This window comes from Pygocentrus nattereri, chromosome 13 (genome assembly GCF_015220715.1).
Source record: "Pygocentrus nattereri isolate fPygNat1 chromosome 13, fPygNat1.pri, whole genome shotgun sequence".
In the NCBI taxonomy this organism is placed as follows: domain Eukaryota; kingdom Metazoa; phylum Chordata; class Actinopteri; order Characiformes; family Serrasalmidae; genus Pygocentrus; species Pygocentrus nattereri.
The window spans coordinates 18,632,191-18,653,052 of record NC_051223.1 but is presented as its reverse complement, the minus strand read 5'-3'; the positions used below and the strand labels follow the sequence as shown (position 1 = coordinate 18,653,052).

The window sequence follows — 20,862 nt, the reverse complement described above, 5'->3', positions numbered from 1 at the left end:
TATATGCTGAACTCATGTGAGTTAGACATGTATGAGCTCACCTGCTATGTTTACTTTGCTCACATGGGAGACAGCTGGGAAGGTCAAAGCCAGGCTTGTCAGTGCAGCCCATGTCATTACTATATGGGATACCCAGGTAATAGTCGAAGCCTGTAGTAGAGAAAAACAAGTGCCTGTTAAATCTTTCTGAACCTCATACTCTTCCTTCATATATGATTCAAATGGAGCTAATTACGACTTAATAGAAATATGTGTTTAGAGGAGTAATTAAGGCAGTAGTTCAATATTATGGTTGGAGCTACATAATGTGGACGAAGTTCACTGCATAAAAATTCCTTCATGTGTTGATACATACATAGTATGATTGCAATATACCTTACATTATATTGTATAACTATATTGAAAACACATTAGTGAATCTTTGATGTAACATGGTTAGGGACCGGCCTGTAATATTTTTAACCACAAAAGATTCACATTAGTTGAGTCATGTGCTTTGTTTCTTCCAAATATCATCCAAAATAACAGATGTGATTGGTTAGGATGTTCTCAGCACCCAATAAAACAATCATTCAGAGAGGCAAATTTGCATACTGCACAGTAATATTAGTACTGTGAAGACCAATGCTGCAATAAACATTAACGTTATATTTGTAGGGTTGTCACTATCAATTAAATAATATATATAGTTAATATATAGTTAAATAGCAAGTCTTCACTTTATAAGTAGCGACTCTCCTTGAATGTTTATTTTTCATTTTTGTGATGCACGAAAAAAAAAAATTTGAGCGCTAAAAGCTCCCCCAAGTAAATAATCTTCAGCCTGCTATACCCTGTTTTATAATGACCGGTGGATACACTGTTTATCACTCAAATTGGGGACAAATCACTAAGCTGATTAATTGAGAACATACATTACTATTAATTGATGTTTTTCATAATCATGAAAACTCTGATATACTTATTACTGCGCAGCCCTACCTTATAATTCTGTCCTGCCACTGTACATTTGGTCTATTAATGACCAACTACTTCCAAGACACTACAGTGTGTTAAGAGATGAGTAATAGATGAGATGCACCTTTTATAGTATCTTTGCAATTCAGTTCAAAACATTGAAGAATTGTACTTAACTCTGTGGATTGGATGGTAAGGACCATTGTGTCCAAGATGCCATTTTCCTGTAGCCAAAAATTAGATCAGTATTATATTTTTTTCTGAGCAATTCTAAAGACATTTACAGTACCATAATGACTGGTAAAGATAATCACAATGCAATAAACATCACTATGACTATTATGTTTTGGCCTTCAGTTAAACTTAAGTCACCGTGGGGTCTGTGTGGCATGCATTAATTAGGAGTTAATCAGAGCATCAGGCCTTTCTGAGCTTGCTCACTAAAAACCATCCGAATGTTAATCACAGTGTTATGCTGAACAGTGATTTAAAAGCGTGCTGTGTCTACCAATCATGGCAGTATAATAGCCAGCGTCATGCAGGAGCTGAGCAAACGTCATCTCATTGAGTGGAAGTCCTCCGACAGAGCCTTCTGCAAAGTTGTGAGTGACACCATTACGTAAGCCGTGTCTGCCGGTCAGCAGCGCAGCACGCGAGGGGGAGCATGTTGAGGCAGGAGAGTGGAAGTCTGTAAATCTGGAAAACAACAGCGCACAATCAGGACAAAAATAAATGGACGTACAAAAATAGGATAGAAAACAGTTGTTATAATACAATGCTGGCAAAATCAATCCAACACAATGGTAAAAACATTTCATATAGTTTTTCATTCAGTTGGAAATATGTTTCAAAATATACACAGAATACAATTTAATACATTTTCAATACACTGTGTGGTCTCCCTGAATGATGCACTTTGTGAAATTATATCCTTTTAGCATCATGAAGAAAAGTGACTGACGAGTGATTTTAATCTAAAATGGCTATTTATTTGTTGTACTCCCTTAATGCTTTTAGAATATAACAATATATGTATAATATATAACTATAAATATATATCTTTCTTTCACTCTACCTTTTGCCTTCCAGTTTTAACATGCTCAACCAGGGTGTAGTACCATCAAATGGTGTTGTCCAGAGGTCCCCCCAGCCAATATCATCTGCCAAGATAATGATAAAATTGGGCCTTTCTCTAGTCTTCGTCTTATCTCCATTTTCAAAGTAACTGTTGATGTAATACACCAGTCCTGAGAACAGGCAGCAAAACAGCAGCAGAACACCAAATCCAGCTTCTGCCATTCTGGAAAGCAAAAAGAGGAAACGTTCGTAAAAATGTACATCTAACTGGCACATTGGGTAACAGCTATTGGAGCTATGTGTCTATAGCTGATTTTCTAATTGTAAATAAGTTAACATAATGGAAAAAATAAAACATGAAATGATATATTAGGCACCCAAGATAAAGTGCTAATATTTGAATTTGATATATATATATATATATATATATATATATATATATATATATATATATATATATATATAAAACAAATAAATAGTCATTTTAACCATTTTCAAACCTCTCCTCGAGGAAGCCCAGTATTATATGTAGTTAAAAAGCAGCTCCTGGTTTGACCAATCAGTGCTTCATTAAATTGTGCTCGTGATGTAATTGATGATATTAACAAGTCTCTTTGGTGGCTGTGAAGGTGTCAAGGAAAAATATGGACACAAGAAATTCTTGCTACTTTTTACTGTTTTTATGTTTATTTGAATTATGAATATGACTTTATTCTAATGTATATTGTGATAAAATCATTGCTGAGATAAATTGTTTAAAAATTTGCTTAGATGCCTAAAACTTTCGCACAGTACTGTATATACACACACACACACACACACACACACACACACACACACAGACACACACACACACACAGACACAAACACACACACAAACAGTTAGGCCCATAAATATTTGGACAGCGACGCGTTTTAGCTGTTTACCATATTCAAGATGCAGCTGTATCTTTAATTTGAGGGTAGGGGATTTAGGAATTACAGCTCTTTAATATCAGGTAATTGGACAATTATCTCAAAAGCTATTTCATTAATCCATCATAAATTAAGCAGGTAAAAGGTCTGCTGTGAACCCACAACATACTGTTAAAGAAGCTCTCAATGGAGGTGAAAGAGACCATCATTAGGCTGGAAAAAAAAAGAAAAAATCCATCAGAGAGACAGCAGAAATGTTCGGAGTGGCCAAATCAACAGTTCACATTTACAACAAATACATTCTGGGAAAAAAAAACAGCGCACTGGTGAGCTCGGGAACTCAAAAAGGCCTATATGTCCACAGAAGACAACAGTAGTGGATGATCGCAGAATTTTCCATGGTGAGGAAAAACTCCTTTACAACATCCACCCAAGTGAAGAAGCCTCTCCAGGAAGTAGGTGTATCAGTCTACCATAAAGAGAAGACTTCATGAGAGTAAATACAGAGGGTTCACCACAAGATGCAAACCATTAATCAGCCTCAAAAATAGAAAGGCCAGATTAAACTGGAACAGCAAGTATGGTAAACGTTTGGAACGGTTCACGATCCAAAGCACACCACATCCTCTGTAAACCATGGTGGAGGCAGTGTGATGACATGGGCATACATTGCTTCCAATGGCACTGGGTCACTAGTGTTTATTGATGATGTGACAGAAAACAGAAGCAGCTGGATGAATTCTGAAGTGTACAGGGATACAGGGTTGATTGGACGTCGCTTCACAGTATAGATGGACAATGACCCGAAACTTACTGCGAAAGCAACCCAGGAGTATTTTAAGGCAAAGAAGTGGAATATTCTGCACTGGCTGAGTCAATCACCAGATCTCAACCCGTTCAAGCATTTAAGTTTTGCTTTAAGTTTTGTCTTAAGCAAGTGAAATGCGTTCCAGACTTCAGGCAGTCATTGCCTGCAAAGGATTCTCAACAAAGTATTAAAAAGAAACATTTTATTTATGGTAAAGCAATTCTAAACGTTCCATAGGATATTTTTGTTCAACCCCTTGAATTAAACCTGAAAGTCTACACTTCAATTGCATCTAAGTTGTTTCACTTCAAATCCAATGTGGTGGCATGAAGAGCCCAAATCATGAAGATTGTGTCACAGTCAAAATATTTCTGGGTTTAACTATATATATATATATATATATATATATATATATATATATATATATATATATGTGTGTGTGTGTGTGTGTGTGTGTGTGTGTGTGTGTGTGTGTGTGTGTGTGTGTGTATATATATATATATATATATCACAAAACCTTGAGTAATTTCCCATTTAATTCAGCCCCACAACTTACCTGTCTTAATTGTGCAGAACACATGAACAACTCTGCAAAGTGAAGACATGTATAGTAACTTCCAGTGAAAAGTTCATTTTAGCCTGTGTCAAATTTATTCTTGAAAGCAATGACTAATAGGACCCTCTCTCTGCCTCTCTGCCCTTTTATTCTATGTAAAGTCCACTAGGCCTATGCAGAGAGTGTGTTCTCCACTCTGGGTCCCAGGACACTTTCTAGCCAAGCAGTAACAACTGTTACATAACAGGGTAACAAACTTCACTTAATGCACTGGTCCTCTTACAAAACGCTCAGGCCAGTCAAATTCAGTACCTCACTGCCAACTCAGAGCACTGCAAACACAGAGAGTAGCAAATAAACAGGTCCTACAATTTCAAATGTACCAAATGTTTCAAATGTAGAAAAAGGGGGTTAAGAGCATGATTTCTCAATCAGTGCTGAGTGTAACCCAATCCTCAAAGCCCCCACGGCTGTAACCTCCCACCAGGCAAGCTGCATTTTTATCCAGCAGCCACAGCTTCAGACACCACATGTACTCTTGGCAGAAAGCACACTGCAGTGGCAGGCTGCACATAAATCACTTTTTTTCCTCCATAACCTGAAAGAGCAGGTAAGCACTTTTTGTTCTCTGCTTCTTCTGTGAAAAAAATTTACTCAATCTGAAAATTTAAATCCTAAATCCATTCATGTGCAACTACAATTGGTATGATGAGAAAAAAAAACTACTAATCTTGTCCTGATTGGTCTAAAGTGAAAACATTTTGTATATTTATTCTTTTGATTAATATCTAACGTAGCCTTTTGGGGTTTTTGACTACATGTAATTTTCCTACTTGTATTGACAATGAAATTTAGATTTCCTGTTGTTCTGTTGAAGTAGTCAGTAGTCCCAATCTAGTGGTCACAAATAATAGTAATATATATGTAATATGACAATCAAAGTGATACAACTCAAAATTTAGCCATATGGTTTGATCAGTTTGAAAAAGTTCTTCAGATTTGTGCTCAAGCAAGTAAAGAAAAACATGGACCAAAGGAAATTTAAAATATATGTAGTAGTAAATATATGTAGTAGTACATTGATGGATTAAAATGCTGATGGCAGGGGGGGGAAAGCTTTAAAGTGATTAGACAAATCCCAGTGGACACTACACTGGGCAAAGTGAATATATAACTGTGTGTCTCTGGCCTGTTATTGATCTTAACACTGTATTGGTCAACATCGCCCTCAGTATGCCAGCAGATTCAATAGGCACTTTGGGTGATTTCTAATTTTATGGTTCTGTAGAACGGCATTTAGGATCTAATTAGCAGATTTAAGTTTTCCTATGAGCTAACGCACAAATCCCTTCTAAATGAATTTTCCAAGTCACTTACATTTGGTCTCCTCTGTGAGGTAAATAGCGCCGGCGATGTTGAACGAGGTGAAGGACATTTCACCTACTGACCTGAGTAAGAAGTGTTAACGTTATGTGCCGGATACAGACTTTAAAGGCAACACTTATAGACTCTAACACGTAGAGACTCCTGCAGAAGTCTCTGATCTACACACCACACACGTGCAGTTATGAAGCACGGCTTGTGCCTTGTGCAGTGCGCATGCGCAGTTCTGCGCAGTACAAACGCGCCCCAGTTTTCTTCGATCTGCTGCAGCTGCTTTTTAACTTCCTACCGACGACAGAGGACAGCAAACAAAACAACAGCGGGCATTTAAAAGACGTCAAAAAGCCGACAGCGTGAATTAAAAATGGATTACTTCAAAAGGTTCTCACAGAACACGAGTTGTTTTGATGAAGCTGCTCTCTCCCGCGGCGTCGCCTCACTGATATGTTGATACGGCGCGACGTCATGTTGTCATCACGTGAGGAGCATATTTCGCACAGCTAGGCCACGCCCCTTTTAGTAGCACCGTCCCAAACTCTCTTTCTCCCTGAATACCTGAATGGTATGGCTAAAAAGCGAGTAATCACTGAGTTTATGATATCGAAATCACTTTGAGTTTTAACAAAACCACAGAAAATCATAATTTGATTATAAATCAAAGCGGCTGCTGTGGTGACCAGGCCCATTAAAATCTTTATAAGGCCCCCCATATACTTAATGACACAGTTGTACATCATGACTCACAGAAAGACCACAGATTTCCTAACATATCTCGACAGTTAGCTTCCATCAGCACCACAGACACATCTAATTTACTTCTTATTCAGAATGCATCTTGTCCATGGTAACCACTTCCAATTGGCTCCATCACTACCTTCAACTTGATATATTCATTATTTGGTAAAATCTTGTGTAAAAGATTATTTAGTGTAAAACCTTAGATAGGTAGTCTAGGTTAACTTTAGATGCTAGCGGGTGGAGAGTCATGCCTTGAGAACTACGACTTGTGTATGACAAACATTAAAGTACTTTTCTTATGATGGTCCCTTTTTTCACTGATGCCACTGCACCCAAGGTTATAACACACAATTTGAAAACTTTAGACCAGTCTGAATTTGTTCTGTGGTACTTGTCTTTATCATAGTAAATGTAGTTGTTGGAGCTGAACGTGATGTATATTGACTCCGCAAGTCTAGCTGTGTGTTGTCTGCATGTTGCTGGAAGCAACTGCTATTTTTTTTTTACAATTTTATCAGGCAGTCAAATCATACTTCAACCTCTAAAGGCTTATTACATACTAAGTCTTATTATTATGTAACTACATGGACTTCAATGCAAACTAGTTGAGTTATTCTTAGATCATAGTAGAAGTAAAACTTTGGACCTGCCAGTGGATCCTGGTCATTTAAGACAATAAAGAATAAAATTGGCCCAGAATTGATCCATGAGGAACTCCCAACGTAACTCAATATTGTCATTAACTTCATAGTTTAAGACTGGGCCAGAGAGGTAAATCAAGCCGGTCAAGTGGAATTTATCAAGGCAGCATTAAGATCTAAGAGAAAAAAGATATACAGATCAATGTATAAAATGTATAATAATTTATATCTATGATCATTTAAGTACTATTTCAGAGCTCCCAAGAAATAGAAAGAATTATTGTAATGAGGTGTATTCATGTACAGAAAATATGTACCTGAATGATTATTTGTCCAGAATTGGAGTTTAGAGCTGTACATTGCACACAGATGAACATCTTTTTTTATGTTGCACCTTCATGCCGAAGCAAATTCCTAGTCTGTGAATCCTGTTCATTGAAAATGGCAATAAAACTTCTTCTGATTCTGATAGTTTTGGTATAGTGCATCTGTGCATAGTTACTAACCACAGGCAAAGGACGAATTCCATGTTGTATACATTGACTTTTTTTCAGGACATCCATTGGTTATAAACTTAAAAACTTAACACTTATATATATATATATATATATATATATATATATATATATATATATATATATATATATAAAGCAAAAAATATAGTATGCCCAAAATACCCAGAAGGTGTCTTGTATCTTCTGCCTCTATTTAACATTTTCATCTTTAATTCCTAGGAACTGCACACAGTAAAAAACATTTTGACTTCACTGTCCCAAAAAATATGCAAAACACTGCAGCACTCTGTGTGACATCTGCTACTGAATGACACAAAGCATTATTATTCTGCACGAGTAAACTTTAGTGTTTGTGTTTTTAGTTCACAGTTTTGACTTCACTAACCATGGCATTGTGGATCTTCAGAAAAGATGGTTGTCTGGGACCTAAAGTCTACTCTGAGGTCCCAGATGGAGGCTGGGGTTGGATTGTGGCTGTGGCCTTTTTTCTTGTGGAGGTCTTCACCTATGGGGTCATCAAAAGCTTTGGCATTTTCCTAAGGGATCTTACGTCCGAGTTTAATGAGAGCAACAGTCGAGTTTCATGGATTATCTCAATATGCGTGTTTGTAATGACTTTCACAGGTAAGATCCATTTGAGCCACTGCCAAACCAGCTTCGGCGGAAATCTTACTTGATGTTTGTGTGCTCATCTGTTTATCCTTCTTGTCCATATACATACTGCTCGTTGGCTCAGCACCGCTGTCAACTGTGCTGAGTAATCACTTTGGCTTCCAGCCCGTCGTGATACTTGGAGGATTCCTCATTTCCCTGGGAACAATTTCCACCGCGTTCACCAGCTACATCAGTCAGATTTACATCACTATCGGGATTGTTGCTGGTAATCAAAGCCATTTGCTGTAATAAGGGTCTTGAGCATAGGATAGATTAATGTGAAGGTAGTGGTCAAGAATACAGTACTGATCAAATGTGTTGTTCAGAAATAGTTCATTATCTAGGTTACCTTATAAAAGGTAACAGCTCCGATAACAGATAACTTTATTGTTCATTTTCTTTTGCATAATCAGTAATAAACAATCAAAGTGTAAAATAGTACAGTGCAAACATCAGGGATCACCCTTTATTTTTACCCAGACGCCTCAACAACTTGGTGTAATACAAAATTTTCAGTATTTAATGGCTTTACCTTCATTACGACTTTCCTTCTTTTCTTACTTTTAGTTCAAAGAAAACTGTATTGATTTTTTTCCACACGTCCACAGTTCAGTCTTGGAAGCTGATTGCATTTTTTGCTTCTCACAATCCTACAATCCCAAAGACGTTCAGTGATGCTGAGGTCTGGACTCTGGGGAGGTCAGTCCATTGTTCTGAGAACACATCACTTGGATCAGCTGAGAACACATTTTCTGCCCCAGAGTTTTACAAATCATAAATGTAGGGAAATTCACATCGACTCAATCTGACGATTCATGTTGGCTAGCAGCGTTTGCTAGGGAGCTAGCTAACGTTACTCAGCTAGTTGGCTACGGCTAGCTATTAAGCTAACAAGCCAAGATACGTTACCACTAACATGAGATTAATTACCTTGACTACTGACAATACTACTGAATTAAATGAAAGCTTCAGGGCTAGGTATTTATTAAGACGCTCAACAGAGGTGTTGAAAGGGTTTAACCTGCTGGCTGTTTATCAGCTCGACGCTCAGCTGGATGTGTACAGTAAGAGCGCCGTGTTCCGCACAGTTTTTCAGCACTTTTCGAGTTTCAGTAGTTATCGCGGAAATACCTGAAGTCAAACAGGGTGTAATGATTGGTTGGACTCTGCAAAATCTGCCTAGCAACCAAACTGAAAGGGGTCTGTTAAGGTCACTGAGCTGACGGTGTAAACTCGGATTACCAGCTCAGTATTAAACATACTGTGTTTCATGGTTATAATCCCTTGTTGAAAATTCGTTTAAGGCTTAAATATGTTTAAACAAACCCTATCCACCCTATTCACATTCCCATCCCTGGGTTTCCCCACCCGCCATGTTCGTGTAGTGTCGGATGTCGGTCAATATTTGCACAGATTTGATGTCCAAACTCAGCATTGATGGTCTTGACAACTGATTTGATGGAAAAATGATGTATATCATATATATGATATATATGACAATGTCTGAGATGTATCATTGACAAATGTCAAGAAAGTGTTTTTTATTACACAAACAGGAAAACCTGCAAGCGTACGGAATACTGAAGCGTACGGAACACTGAAGTCTACAGAATACTGAAGTGTACGGAATACTGAAGCGTACGGAATACTGAAGTCTACAGAATACTGAAGCATGTGGAATACTGAAGTGTACGGAATACTGAAGCATACGGAACACTGAAGTCTACAGAATACTGAAGCATGTGGAATACTGAAGTGTACGGAATACTGAAGCATACGGAACACTGAAGTCTACAGAATACTGAAGCATGTGGAATACTGAAGTGTACGGAATACTGAAGTGTACAGAACACTGAAGTCTACAAAATACTGAAGCATGTGGAATACTGAAGTGTACGGAATACTCAAGCATACGGAACACTGAAGTCTACAGAATACTGAAGCGTACGGAATACTGAAGTGTACGGAATACTGAAGTGTACGGAACACTGAAGTGTACAGAACACTGAAGTGTACAGAACACTGAAGCGTACGGAATACTGAAGTGTACGGAATACTGAAGCGTACGGAATACTGATGTGTACGGAATACTGAAGTGTACGGAATACTGATGTGTACGGAATACTGAAGCGTACGGAATACTGATGTGTACGGAATACGGTGCTCTTACGTGTAACAGTGTGCTGATGTTGGTATCTAGCTGGGTTTTACTCTGTAACAGCTGCGAAATTGAGTTGGCAGGGCATTAATAGTGGTAATGGAAGCATTGGTGTTTGTTTCTACCTATGACACTTTAAGTAAGTAAATAAGTAAGTAAACATTTATTTATATAGCACTTTTCTAAGCACAGCTACAAAGTGCTTCACAAAGAACAAGTACTAAAAATAGAATGATAAAACAAAACAGATACATATAACTATAAAAATAGTACAGCTACATTCATAAACAACATAGAACTGACATAAAACCATAAAAACAATGCAGCACTATCCAACAGTTTAGGTGGACAAACCAGCAACACTCAGCTGCAGCAGTGCAGGGAGCCTAGTGATGTCTGTCTCGCCGTCGTCTTCATCTCAGCAGCCATTTATTCGCGCAAGTAGACCCGGTTCATGTACAATTACTAACATTTACCTTCCTTTCTTTGCTTTTCTCAGTATGTACAAAAGACTAGTAAGATTAACCAAATACGTAAAGTACAATATGCCATTTGAATTTTTACTTCTTTACTAGCATGAGTGAAGAACTTACAATATGCAAGTGATTCGATAATAATTTTATATGTAAAAACAAGGTTTAATTTAGACACATTTACTGAACCACTCAGTCATTTATTGAGTGAACAGAAACTCCTGTTTTTGTTTGCTTATTTTCCTTTAATTCTCTCCAACTCTATGTACATGGATTATGTTATGTCTAATTTGTACTCAGCTGGTTTGACTGCAGATGAAATTAATGAAGGGTGGTCTCTGACTTACAGTACTGTATTTGATTTGGTGCAAAAGTATAAATGAGTACTATGATATTTGATACATAGTATGAAGTAGTACAGTGATATTTGCTTGTGACAACTGCAACTCCGCATATCTCAAAAGACGAGTGAAATATCATCCCTCTGAATTTGTCTCCTTTAAGGATTGGGCTACTGCTTAACATTTCTCCCCACTGTCACAATCCTGTCCCAGTACTTCAGTAAACGTCGCTCCCTGGTGACTGCTATGGCCTCCACAGGAGAATCCTTTGCAATATTTGTTTTTGCACCTGGTAAGTACAATCGAGCTCAACTGTTTCCCTCACTGTCCAGTTACTACAATCACTACATCTAAATGCACATCATGTCTCGTTTTTGTAAAAACATGATTTAGTCTACAATATTTAAGCCAGAACTGAAACTGTATGATATCGTCTTTTCAATAAAAAGCATACCTTTATCTTCATATTATATACAATCAACTGACACCAAATATTGATACCCCTATGAATTTGTTTTGTTGTAATAGCTAAATATTTGCACTTGAACGTGGTTTTTATTCCATGGCAATAACCTTAATGGTATTGGTATTGCTAATACCAACATTACATATATTTGCCTTTGAATGGCAGTCAAGGAGCAGTGGTTTTTGTATCAGTGCATCTCTACTTAAGCTCAAATATGTACATTTCATTTTGTGCCCCAAACTTTTTTTTGCAGCGTTCACAGCACTTAAGACACAAATTGGTTGGAGACACACAATGGTGGTGCTTGGGACATTACAAGGTACAATTGTTATCTGTGGACTTCTGCTTCGCCCCTTGATTATCAAGCCTAAGACTTCTAATGAGTCTTTCACCCAACCTCTGAAATCCACAAAGCAGGAGATCATTTACTCTGACCCTGATTCCGAGCTCCATGGTTCTTGTAGCTCTGGAGGTGCGCAGTCACTGGAGCAGCCAGAACAGAGCCTTAAAGTGGTGGGACAGCAAAAAGAGGTCGACCCCTTTCAGATAACTCAAGGCCAACAGGACCAGAGCCAAGAGGAGCCAAGTAGAAGCAAACTCCTGGACCTAACAGTGCTAAAGGAATGCAGCTTTGTGTGTTATGCTGCATTCGGTCTCTTTGCAACACTTGGCTTCTTTGCCCCGCAGCTCTATGTGGTGGAGCTTAGCGCCAACAGGGATACTGAAAGGGACAAGGCAGCCTACATGCTATCAATAATGGCTGTGGCGGAGATCTTTGGACGTCTCTCTATTGGCTGGATTCTAAGCTGGGGCCGCATGAGGAAGATATTTGTCCTGCTTGGATGTGTGATGATGATGTGTCTGGTCCTTGTGCTTTTTACTGTAGTCAATGGTTTCTGGGGGCTGGTAGTCTGCTGCGTGCTCTATGGCTTCTTGTTAGGCAATATTGCATCTACACACATACCCATGCTGGCTGAGGATGATGTGGTGGGCATCAAGAGAATGCCCTTAGCTGTGGGCGTTTATGTCTGCATCCAGAGCTTTGCGGGGCTTGCTGGACCACCTTTAGGAGGTAAATAAATGTTATTTCTGCTGTTTTAAGTTCAGATCACACCAACCCAACATTCTTCAATAAACCCAAATGGTGCATTGATGTACCATACCTGTGTTTGATTATTGGGATGTTCTAGAATGTTCTCCCTCCACTCTGATTTAACAGAATTTCCTAATCTAGAACACTCTGAAGCCGACTGCCAACTACAATACGCTGGGTTGCTGTGCTCTGGCCTTTGGAATTGACTCTTTGCAAAAGCTCCAACTCCCATAGTTACTGTTGCTGTGATAAAGACCAAGTGTGTCTGAATTACAATTCCCCAGTACACTTTTTACCATCTTTGTAGCCCAAATAATCTAAAACTAATTTATTACCGCCACTATTCACACTGCAGGTTTGTTGTAAGACGTGTTGTCTGAGGTTTTCCTTTATTTAATGGAGGAAGTATCACTTAAAAACAGTTGTGACTGGATGAGAGGCGTGTCAATCATTATTTTTGCAGTCACTTAAAAGATATTTACTTTTTCAAACACAAAATGACTATTTTTGTTGAATGCTGGCTCACTATTTGTTTCAAACGTTTTCCAGGTGTTTTGGTGGATATTACTCAAGATTACAGCTCGGCCTTCTACTCCTCTGCTGCGGGAATGGGGTTAGGAGCTCTTTTTCTTGGGCTGGTACGTCCAGCGAAGACAGGTCACCTGTGCACAAAGAAGTGTTTCAGCCCTTGCCAGGACATCCCTGTAGTTGAGCATGTGAGTGAGGATAAAGTTATGCCAGAGGAATTCCAAGAGGTGAACATTCTCTCCAACCCACAAGGTCAGTCTTGAAGAAAGCTGTCTTCTCTGTGGACTTAGTTGGGACTTGGGAACCTATCAGATGTGTGAATGGCCGATCATGGAACAGCTTTAAACTGGACAACAGTTTAAGGCAGTGGGTAAACTTCAACAATAACTTCTTAAACAGCAATTGCTTCAGATGAATAGACAGAAACAGCAAGGTGGGGTTACCTTGTTTTCACACCTGTAAATTATACAAAAAATTGCCTTAAAGAGAGGGGTAAGTTCAAACAACCATGACAACAGAAGCCTGAGCCTGAGCCTAGACACATCACACTGACCTCTGTATTCATCCACATAAGTTTCTAGTTACAATTCTGGATGGACATGGAATTAGAACTTTAACCACTCTGGCCTTAACACACAATTGATGGCTCGAATCAGCTCAAAATCTCCTGTGCACTAAAATCAGAACTTTCTAATGACATAAATTTGATCAGTTAAAGCTCTGAAGTATCACTGCAGGTTTCCTGCTCTTCCACATATCTGATCCATGTCATCAAACTCTCCAGGAGTTGAATCAAGTGTGTTAGTGCAAGGAGAATACCTTTTCATAGGTTTCTAATAGGATGAGTATTGAAAGACTGAAGTAAATCTATCCAAATGTTAAATGGATTATCATTTTCTAATTTAAAAGGAACCTTTTTTTTTTTTTTTTAAACTAACAGTTTTTGTCACTTCAAGGCGAAATCTCCAGAGGTAAGACACAGTGCAAAAATATGTTCCAGACTTCTGTAGGGGAATAAATCGCAGCAAAATTGTTTTCTAAAATTTGAACATGCTTTAATGAAGCAATGCAGCATACTCTAACAGTTTTGCTATTATTTGCACGCTATGGTGAAGTCTGAATAGGGGCAAAGGCCAATTTTTATCAGCAAAATAGGATTTGTAAATGTGCAAAATGTTAGTAAATCTGCCCCATAATGTTTGTTACACCTGAGAGTATTATGTTTCCATGTTGTTTACAGGCATAGGAGCTAAAACCATCAAAGCCAGAATACAAAATATTAAATTAACAGACAAGTCACTGTGGTGACTGCTTCATAAGCATTTCACTTGATTAAAAACAATTTCTGAAACTCTGAAAACTAGGAAAATTGGCTTTTATCAGGAATGTCAGATAAATTTCTGGAACTTTTACTACAGCAACAGGAACCTGCTGTGATACAATAAAGACTTTCTGAAATTACACAACCAATCACTTTTTGAGTAGCAACTTAATTTTATATAAGCTCAGCTGTGAATGAGCAAAATTAAGTATGTTAAACATGAGGCTTTTTACACCTTGCATTAACATGCATTCGATATCTGGATCGAACTTTGGCCAGATTCCATTTAAATTCTCACTAAAATGCATCCCAGTTGCGATCAGATGAGATCTGACTGTACTTTTCTTTCATAAAAAGCACATCAACATGTGTCACTACCATTTTACTTCTGTTTACTCCCCCCCCCCGTTTATTTTCTTAGTTGCTAGTCAGCGCTCAGCAGATGCATTTCTACTCATAATTGTGAACAGATAATGAAAATGCTTTCCATTTACACATCTATTAAATGCTGTCACAATCTGTCTCTGACCACCTCCAACTGTGGTTTGAGTGACCAGATCGTAATCCAGTTACAAAGCGTCCTAGGTGTGAAGTGAAACCGAATGGGATTTGATCATTAAAAATGCATGTTGATGCAAGGCCTAATAGGTAGCTCACAGTGATCATTAACATTAATACGTCTTGAGGAGTTTGAGGAGTTAAAATCCAAGATCTTTATTATTTCACACCAATTAGGGCATAACTGGGCATTGGGCGCACAAATCGGGGAGCAAATAAACAAGAAAACACACAAGATAAGTGACTCTCTCCATGCGACAATTAATGAATTAATTAACTAAATTAATAAGGTAATTCATCAAATAAGTATTTAGAAACAGAAGAGAAAGCAGAAGGTGATCAAGGCTGACAGCTTACACAGAATAAGAGATCACCACCAAGCAAAAGCTAAAAATGGACTAATGAATGATTGTAGAAATGTGATACCGTAAGATACAGTTATCATAAAATAACTTATTGAAGATATTACGTGCAGTATTAGGCTTCCCTTAATGACCACTTTGACATTGCAGTGAATTGAGATAAAAGGCAATAGTACATTGTACAAAAACACAGAGCACTCTTTTAATCATTTCATTTTTTTAAAAAAGATGAACACATTTTAATAATTAATTATTTAATCATTTTTTATTAAAATTGTTTCTGCTGATTTTTTTCACACTGACAGTCTACTGCATAGTTACTCCTGCACTTAACTTTATGTTCACATTTTGGGACCAATTATGTTCTTTTGTGATGACACTGACATAATATTTATCAATCTTAGGACTTTAGGTCAGTAAAAGTGTCAAATCGAGGTAAATGCTTTCACATCACTGTTAAATTATAGGACACACCACTTCAGAAATCTAGACTTTACTGCTCATGTTATGAAAAGTGTGCTGCCTGGGGAGAACAGCCATGTGACTGTTCCTCCACTGTCTGTAAGCTGATCTACTTTAATGTGAAGAGCTATTCAGATATAGAGCTTCAGCATGTGAACACTTAATAGAACTCAGGTTTATATCAATGTGAGCATGAGAAAGGGAAGGTCAGTCTGAGTTAACGCCTTTTATAACTACTGTGCCAAGGATGTGAAAATGTCTACACTTGAAAGTTAATTCTAAAAGGGTAATTCCCATTTTACAGCATACCGTTATAGACTGAGCACTATTATAAGACTTGAATTTTGTGTATTTGGGAAGAAATTGTTCATAGTGTTAGTTCCCAAAGGATGATTTTGCATAATGTTTTGCATGTCTGGAAGAGCAACATAATGTACATCATTATTACACACAACCACTTTTATTTTTTGATCTGAAATAAAGTAATCTGAGCAAAATCTTTTGAAATACTGTATTGTATCAATTTTACAATAATGGATTTTGTATTAAACTTTCAATTGGTTAACCTATGTACATTCAAGGTGCAAAAGAGAAAGGCAAATGCAGTTTTTTTGTTTGATCTAGATAAAACCAAATCCACCATACATCAAATAATATCTTTCCATGTTTCATCCTCACCAGAGTGTAACATAATTAAAATATTTCATCTTCCAGTATGCTTAGACACTTACATAACCATTCCCTGAAGCCTTGGAAAGCTTGAGTGGGTTTGCCCAAGTGTTGTCCAGAACAGCTTACTTCATTCTCTATCCAATGTAGTAAAGCCTGCAGGAGGGACCTCAGATTAACACACTGACCAGCAATAATACATAATAAATATTAAGACATTCAACTCAAACGCCAGCCATTTAAACTGTTCACCACTGACAGTACAGACTGTAGTATATTGGCTTTACATGAATTACCCCTTAAAACTAAAGGCCCATATGTGCCCCACACTTCAGTTTCTCACTCTCATATCTACGTATATATTTATGGTAGTTACTGAACATTAAGATTAATAATTGAATATTAAGAACAGACCTCTGAGGTTGTAATGCAATTTTAAGGACTCTACCTCTAAACATTTGTCTCTATGGGAAATATGTACAGTGTTTTCAAAAATCACAACCGTTGTAACAACATGTAAGCATCATTTTTTTTCCAAATGCCATTAGGTCACCTGATTCGCAAGGTCATTAAGTCTTACAGCATAGCTGTAGCAATATATTTTATCTACTCATAATGAAACAGTGATATACAAGGGGGGGTGTACATACACACAAAATGTACAATAAAAGTCATACCAACTGTATATGTATTATAATTTTTTTGTATTTTATTTAATCATTGAGGTCCACTTATGACATTTGTGAGATTTTATATACCAAAAATATTTCCACGACCATTTTTTCAACTTTATCCAAATCTTTATCCCTCAGAATTAAAAAGACTGCTTTTGTTACTGAACCTTTAAGGCTGATATATGTAAATGATGTCTGCTGTGATGGGCTGCCCTGTCTTGTTCCGTATTCAAAAAGCATTCAGAGCTGAAACACTCTAGAACTTCAGAGTGAATAGGTGGGGCTGTTGTAGGCTGAACAGGTATTTGCATGCAAATGAGTTGGTTCTCATGACATCACAGAAATAATGAATTCCAAACAAGCTGTTTTTACTGAATGGTTCTATACATGGATTACATGGAGTGGATAGTAAGTGGAATGTTTTGAGACTGACATTGTTTACATACCAATTCAAGCACCTTTATTTTAGAAAAGCAAGCCAAATTTGGTTTTCCAGGATATGGAAATATTTGGGAACATTTTGGGTAGCACTAGCTTAGAATCATGGCTTGTTTGAATGCAAACTCTAAAATGATGACCAATCTCAGGGTTAAGGGGTCAAGTCTTGAAAAGCTTGAATGGGTTTGTGTACTGGAAAAAGACAGAATGCTCCTCACCTCCTTACCTCCACACCCCCCCCCTCTTACCTTGTACCTGTCAGCTATCTTAAAGCCAAGGGCGGACTGTAGCTTCCTCAGGCAGATGGGGCAGACATCCGGTGGCCGACGGTCCGATTCTTCTAAATGGTTGGAGCCTTGCATAACACACTGGAGCCAAAGACAGTGTTTGATGCCAAATATGTGCCCAATCTCATGTGTCAAGGTCTGCCAGAGGAACACAAACAACTAGATGGCAATTCTTGAGAAAAACATTACAAAATTTAAAGCAGCCAAACAATGATCTTATTGACATACACAATTTTTGTAATTTCATGACCAATACATTGGTAAGTAACGAGGTTAGAGCTAAATAGGGCAATAAATAATAATTCACAGGACTGGTTTAGACGGTCTCTTATTTCTTCATGTTTCCGAAAGACTGCTGGAGGAACATGACCTAACTGCCACACCTTACATGAGCGGAAGAGCAGAGTGCTGGTGATTGGAGGTGTATAGTAGCCCTGGAATACGCTGTAGTCTCCTGGCTTCAGCTTTATTGCCTTCTTCAGCCGTCCTGCATAATTTCTTGTGTAAAAGTCATCGTCATACCGGGCAAAGCTGAAAACTCCCATTCCTGTGGCACAAATGCTTAATATTTAGACCTCTATTCTATAAAACAGCTTAATCAACAATCAAACCAAAGTTAACTGCAATGTTTTAACAAAGGATTCAGCAAAACAATGAATGTTAATTCCTTCAGTGGTTGGTTCAGTCTATGCAGCCACTCAGGATTTAAATCAGATATGCTGCACGTGGCAACTCTATTCAGCTAATCCAGAATAACAGGTATTAGAAATCTCAGCATGGAGACTGGAAAATCTGACCAACACAGTTCCATAATATATCACCTTCAGTAAGAGATGCTTGGCCAAAAACAAAATTCCAGGAGTCTTTTGGGTACAGATCTATCATTGTGATCCCCACAATGCAAAATGCATCTTTTGGCTTCTTCTTTTTCAGAAAATTCAGCAGTTCTCCTATGAACAGGACAGAAAAAGACAGTCAGTAGAGAACTGTAAGTAATGAGTGAAAAAATGGCAGAGAAAGAAAAATCTGATTTGTGTGGTCACAGTGAACTGTGTTAAACAAAATAACCAAAGAACTAACCAGCACTGCCCATTCCTTTGAGCACTGACTGCCATCTACAGGACAATGAATGGAAATGGCCAAAATCTACCTCTTCAGTATGTCTCTTCAATGCCTACTAGCACTTACCAGCGTGAAGCTGAAGGTTATGGGTATTGCTGTTGACACGGAAGGTACAGCCTGTGGACGCGACTGTTACTGGTGGTAGAAGCTTAACCACCAGGCCGTAGTAGAACGCCTGACAGTATCCTCTCAGCCACTCCACATACTGCTCAGTGATCCCAACTCCTTCACCGAAAGAGCCTGCAGACAGAAGAAACCCAAGACAACATTATAAACACTGACTCTGTGCAAGACACTACTTCATTTGAAAACTGAAGCCTGACCCAGTGTTCTCCAAGAAACACCAACACATAAACACTCAGTTGTTGTACCATATCTGTGTGACTGTTAGGATGTTTTAAAGTGTTCTCCCTCAATTCATGCTGGTCAATTTGGCTTGTCAGTTAGAAGGCCAACTACCAGTATTACAATGCTGGTCTTTATACTAACCAATAGTCTGTATGTAGATGGTCTTATGGCCATTGTTAGGTGTGCTGCGGTATGGGTTGCTGTAGAAGCTCAGAAAATCCTGAGGTGCTTCAGGGTGTGAAGGAATCCAGTCTGAATCAGAGTGAACAGTGACGGGTCTGAACAGTGGACTGCCAGGAAGGAGACCCTCTTCCAGCAGCCTCTTTTCTTCTCGGCTGTACTGCTCATAGGTCTGAATCAGGTCCTTCCGAGTGGAGCGGAGGGCTGAGCGCAGTTTCTCCACAGGATGCTCAATCACCTGCATCTGTACATGTACATTATAAGTAGACAGAAATATACACTAAACAATCATGGAACAGCACTCATGGTTCAGTACACACATTAACTGAGGTATAATTTGTGCATGTGTTTTTTTGTGCATTAATATTTTTAATTTGATCCATATTATTGTCTCAATATATTTCAGTTAATACTCTTAATGTTAAATTATTAAACTTTATTTTCCTTAATTACTGTTACTGAACATTACTTGTCTAAAGCGCTTTGAGCTGCTACCCGGATGAATTAAGTTTATTATTATAATCTATATCCTACAGTCCTTATAGTCAACAGTTCATATGGACTTAATCTACACTTTTCTGTTTCGTACGCATTTTAAAAAACGGAATATTTGCTTTTCTGCTCATTTTGAAACGACCTAGAAATGTCTTACCATGAGAGCTGGCTTCTTACAAGCTTACAATTGCCCGTTCCACCTTAAATGGTGCAGCTGTTTCATTATCACTGCTAAACCATTTAAGGTGGAGCACAAAATGATAAACTTTCGAATAAGAAATTCTCGTAATCGGACCTTACCATCAGTCAAGATCTTCAGGGTTCATAATACATGTGATTTTATGGATCGTTTGAGTTGTTTTATATTTAGAAAGTGACGCTGGATTTTTTCGAGCAGCCGTAGCAGGAGAAGCAAATACGCGAACAAAAAACTTCTACAATTAAATATGTTATATAACTATAAAGTCTGCAGACACTGAAAGGTCCAGAGGCTTCCTTTACGTTCGTCAGGACGTTCAGGGTCTGTACGTTTAAACACGGCCGCGCACAGATCAGTCCGAACAGCGCGATCCTTCAGGAGCTCAGACACGTCCCTGGGCCTGACAGTCCACACTACTGTTTACTAACATCGCGGAGCTCATTT

At 38.1% G+C, this 20,862-nt stretch overlaps 3 protein-coding genes across 10 annotated transcripts in view; 1 reads left to right on the top strand and 2 right to left on the bottom strand.

The window, feature by feature from the left end:
• The window catches only part of arsg (arylsulfatase G), a 14,109-nt gene extending 7,932 nt beyond the window's left edge, over positions 1 to 6,177 (bottom strand). The window contains exons 1-6 of one of the 7 annotated variants that reach the window (XM_037544253.1): positions 6,070 to 6,127; positions 4,314 to 4,345; positions 2,033 to 2,257; positions 1,466 to 1,653; positions 1,134 to 1,181; positions 42 to 150 (exon numbers count right to left, since the gene is read on the bottom strand). In XM_037544253.1, coding sequence (XP_037400150.1) covers positions 42 to 150; positions 1,134 to 1,181; positions 1,466 to 1,653; positions 2,033 to 2,256 — 569 coding nt within the window. In that variant the 5' untranslated portion in view covers position 2,257; positions 4,314 to 4,345; positions 6,070 to 6,127. Of the gene's footprint in view, positions 1 to 41; positions 151 to 1,133; positions 1,182 to 1,465; positions 1,654 to 2,032; positions 2,258 to 3,118; positions 3,401 to 4,313; positions 4,346 to 5,690; positions 6,042 to 6,069 lie in introns of those variants that run through there. The other 6 variants (XM_017725326.2, XM_017725322.2, XM_017725321.2 and 3 more) reach the window with 6 other exon arrangements.
• LOC108444260 (monocarboxylate transporter 7) lies at positions 4,821 to 15,756 on the top strand. The gene is made up of 6 exons (XM_017725327.2): positions 4,821 to 4,923; positions 7,953 to 8,214; positions 8,327 to 8,470; positions 11,380 to 11,508; positions 11,936 to 12,754; positions 13,325 to 15,756. The coding sequence occupies exons 2-6, from the start codon at positions 7,977 to 7,979 to the stop codon at positions 13,564 to 13,566; spliced, it is 1,572 nt and encodes a 523-aa protein (XP_017580816.1). The 5' UTR covers positions 4,821 to 4,923; positions 7,953 to 7,976; the 3' UTR covers positions 13,567 to 15,756.
• On the bottom strand, positions 13,483 to 20,862 carry LOC108444261 (archaemetzincin-2). 2 transcript variants are annotated; one of them, XM_017725329.2, is made up of 9 exons: positions 20,520 to 20,862; positions 19,686 to 19,968; positions 19,263 to 19,436; positions 18,896 to 19,024; positions 18,458 to 18,621; positions 18,036 to 18,212; positions 16,738 to 16,831; positions 13,747 to 13,759; positions 13,483 to 13,608 (listed from the first exon to the last, which is right to left on the bottom strand). In XM_017725329.2, exons 1-9 carry the CDS (start codon positions 20,520 to 20,522, stop codon positions 13,590 to 13,592), a joined length of 1,056 nt encoding a protein of 351 aa, XP_017580818.1. In that variant the 5' UTR covers positions 20,523 to 20,862; the 3' UTR covers positions 13,483 to 13,589. The 2 variants fall into 2 exon arrangements, with proteins under 2 accessions (XP_017580818.1, XP_017580817.1); XM_017725328.2 differs by lacking the exons at positions 13,483 to 13,608; positions 13,747 to 13,759 and having other exon boundaries at positions 15,323 to 16,831; positions 20,520 to 20,861.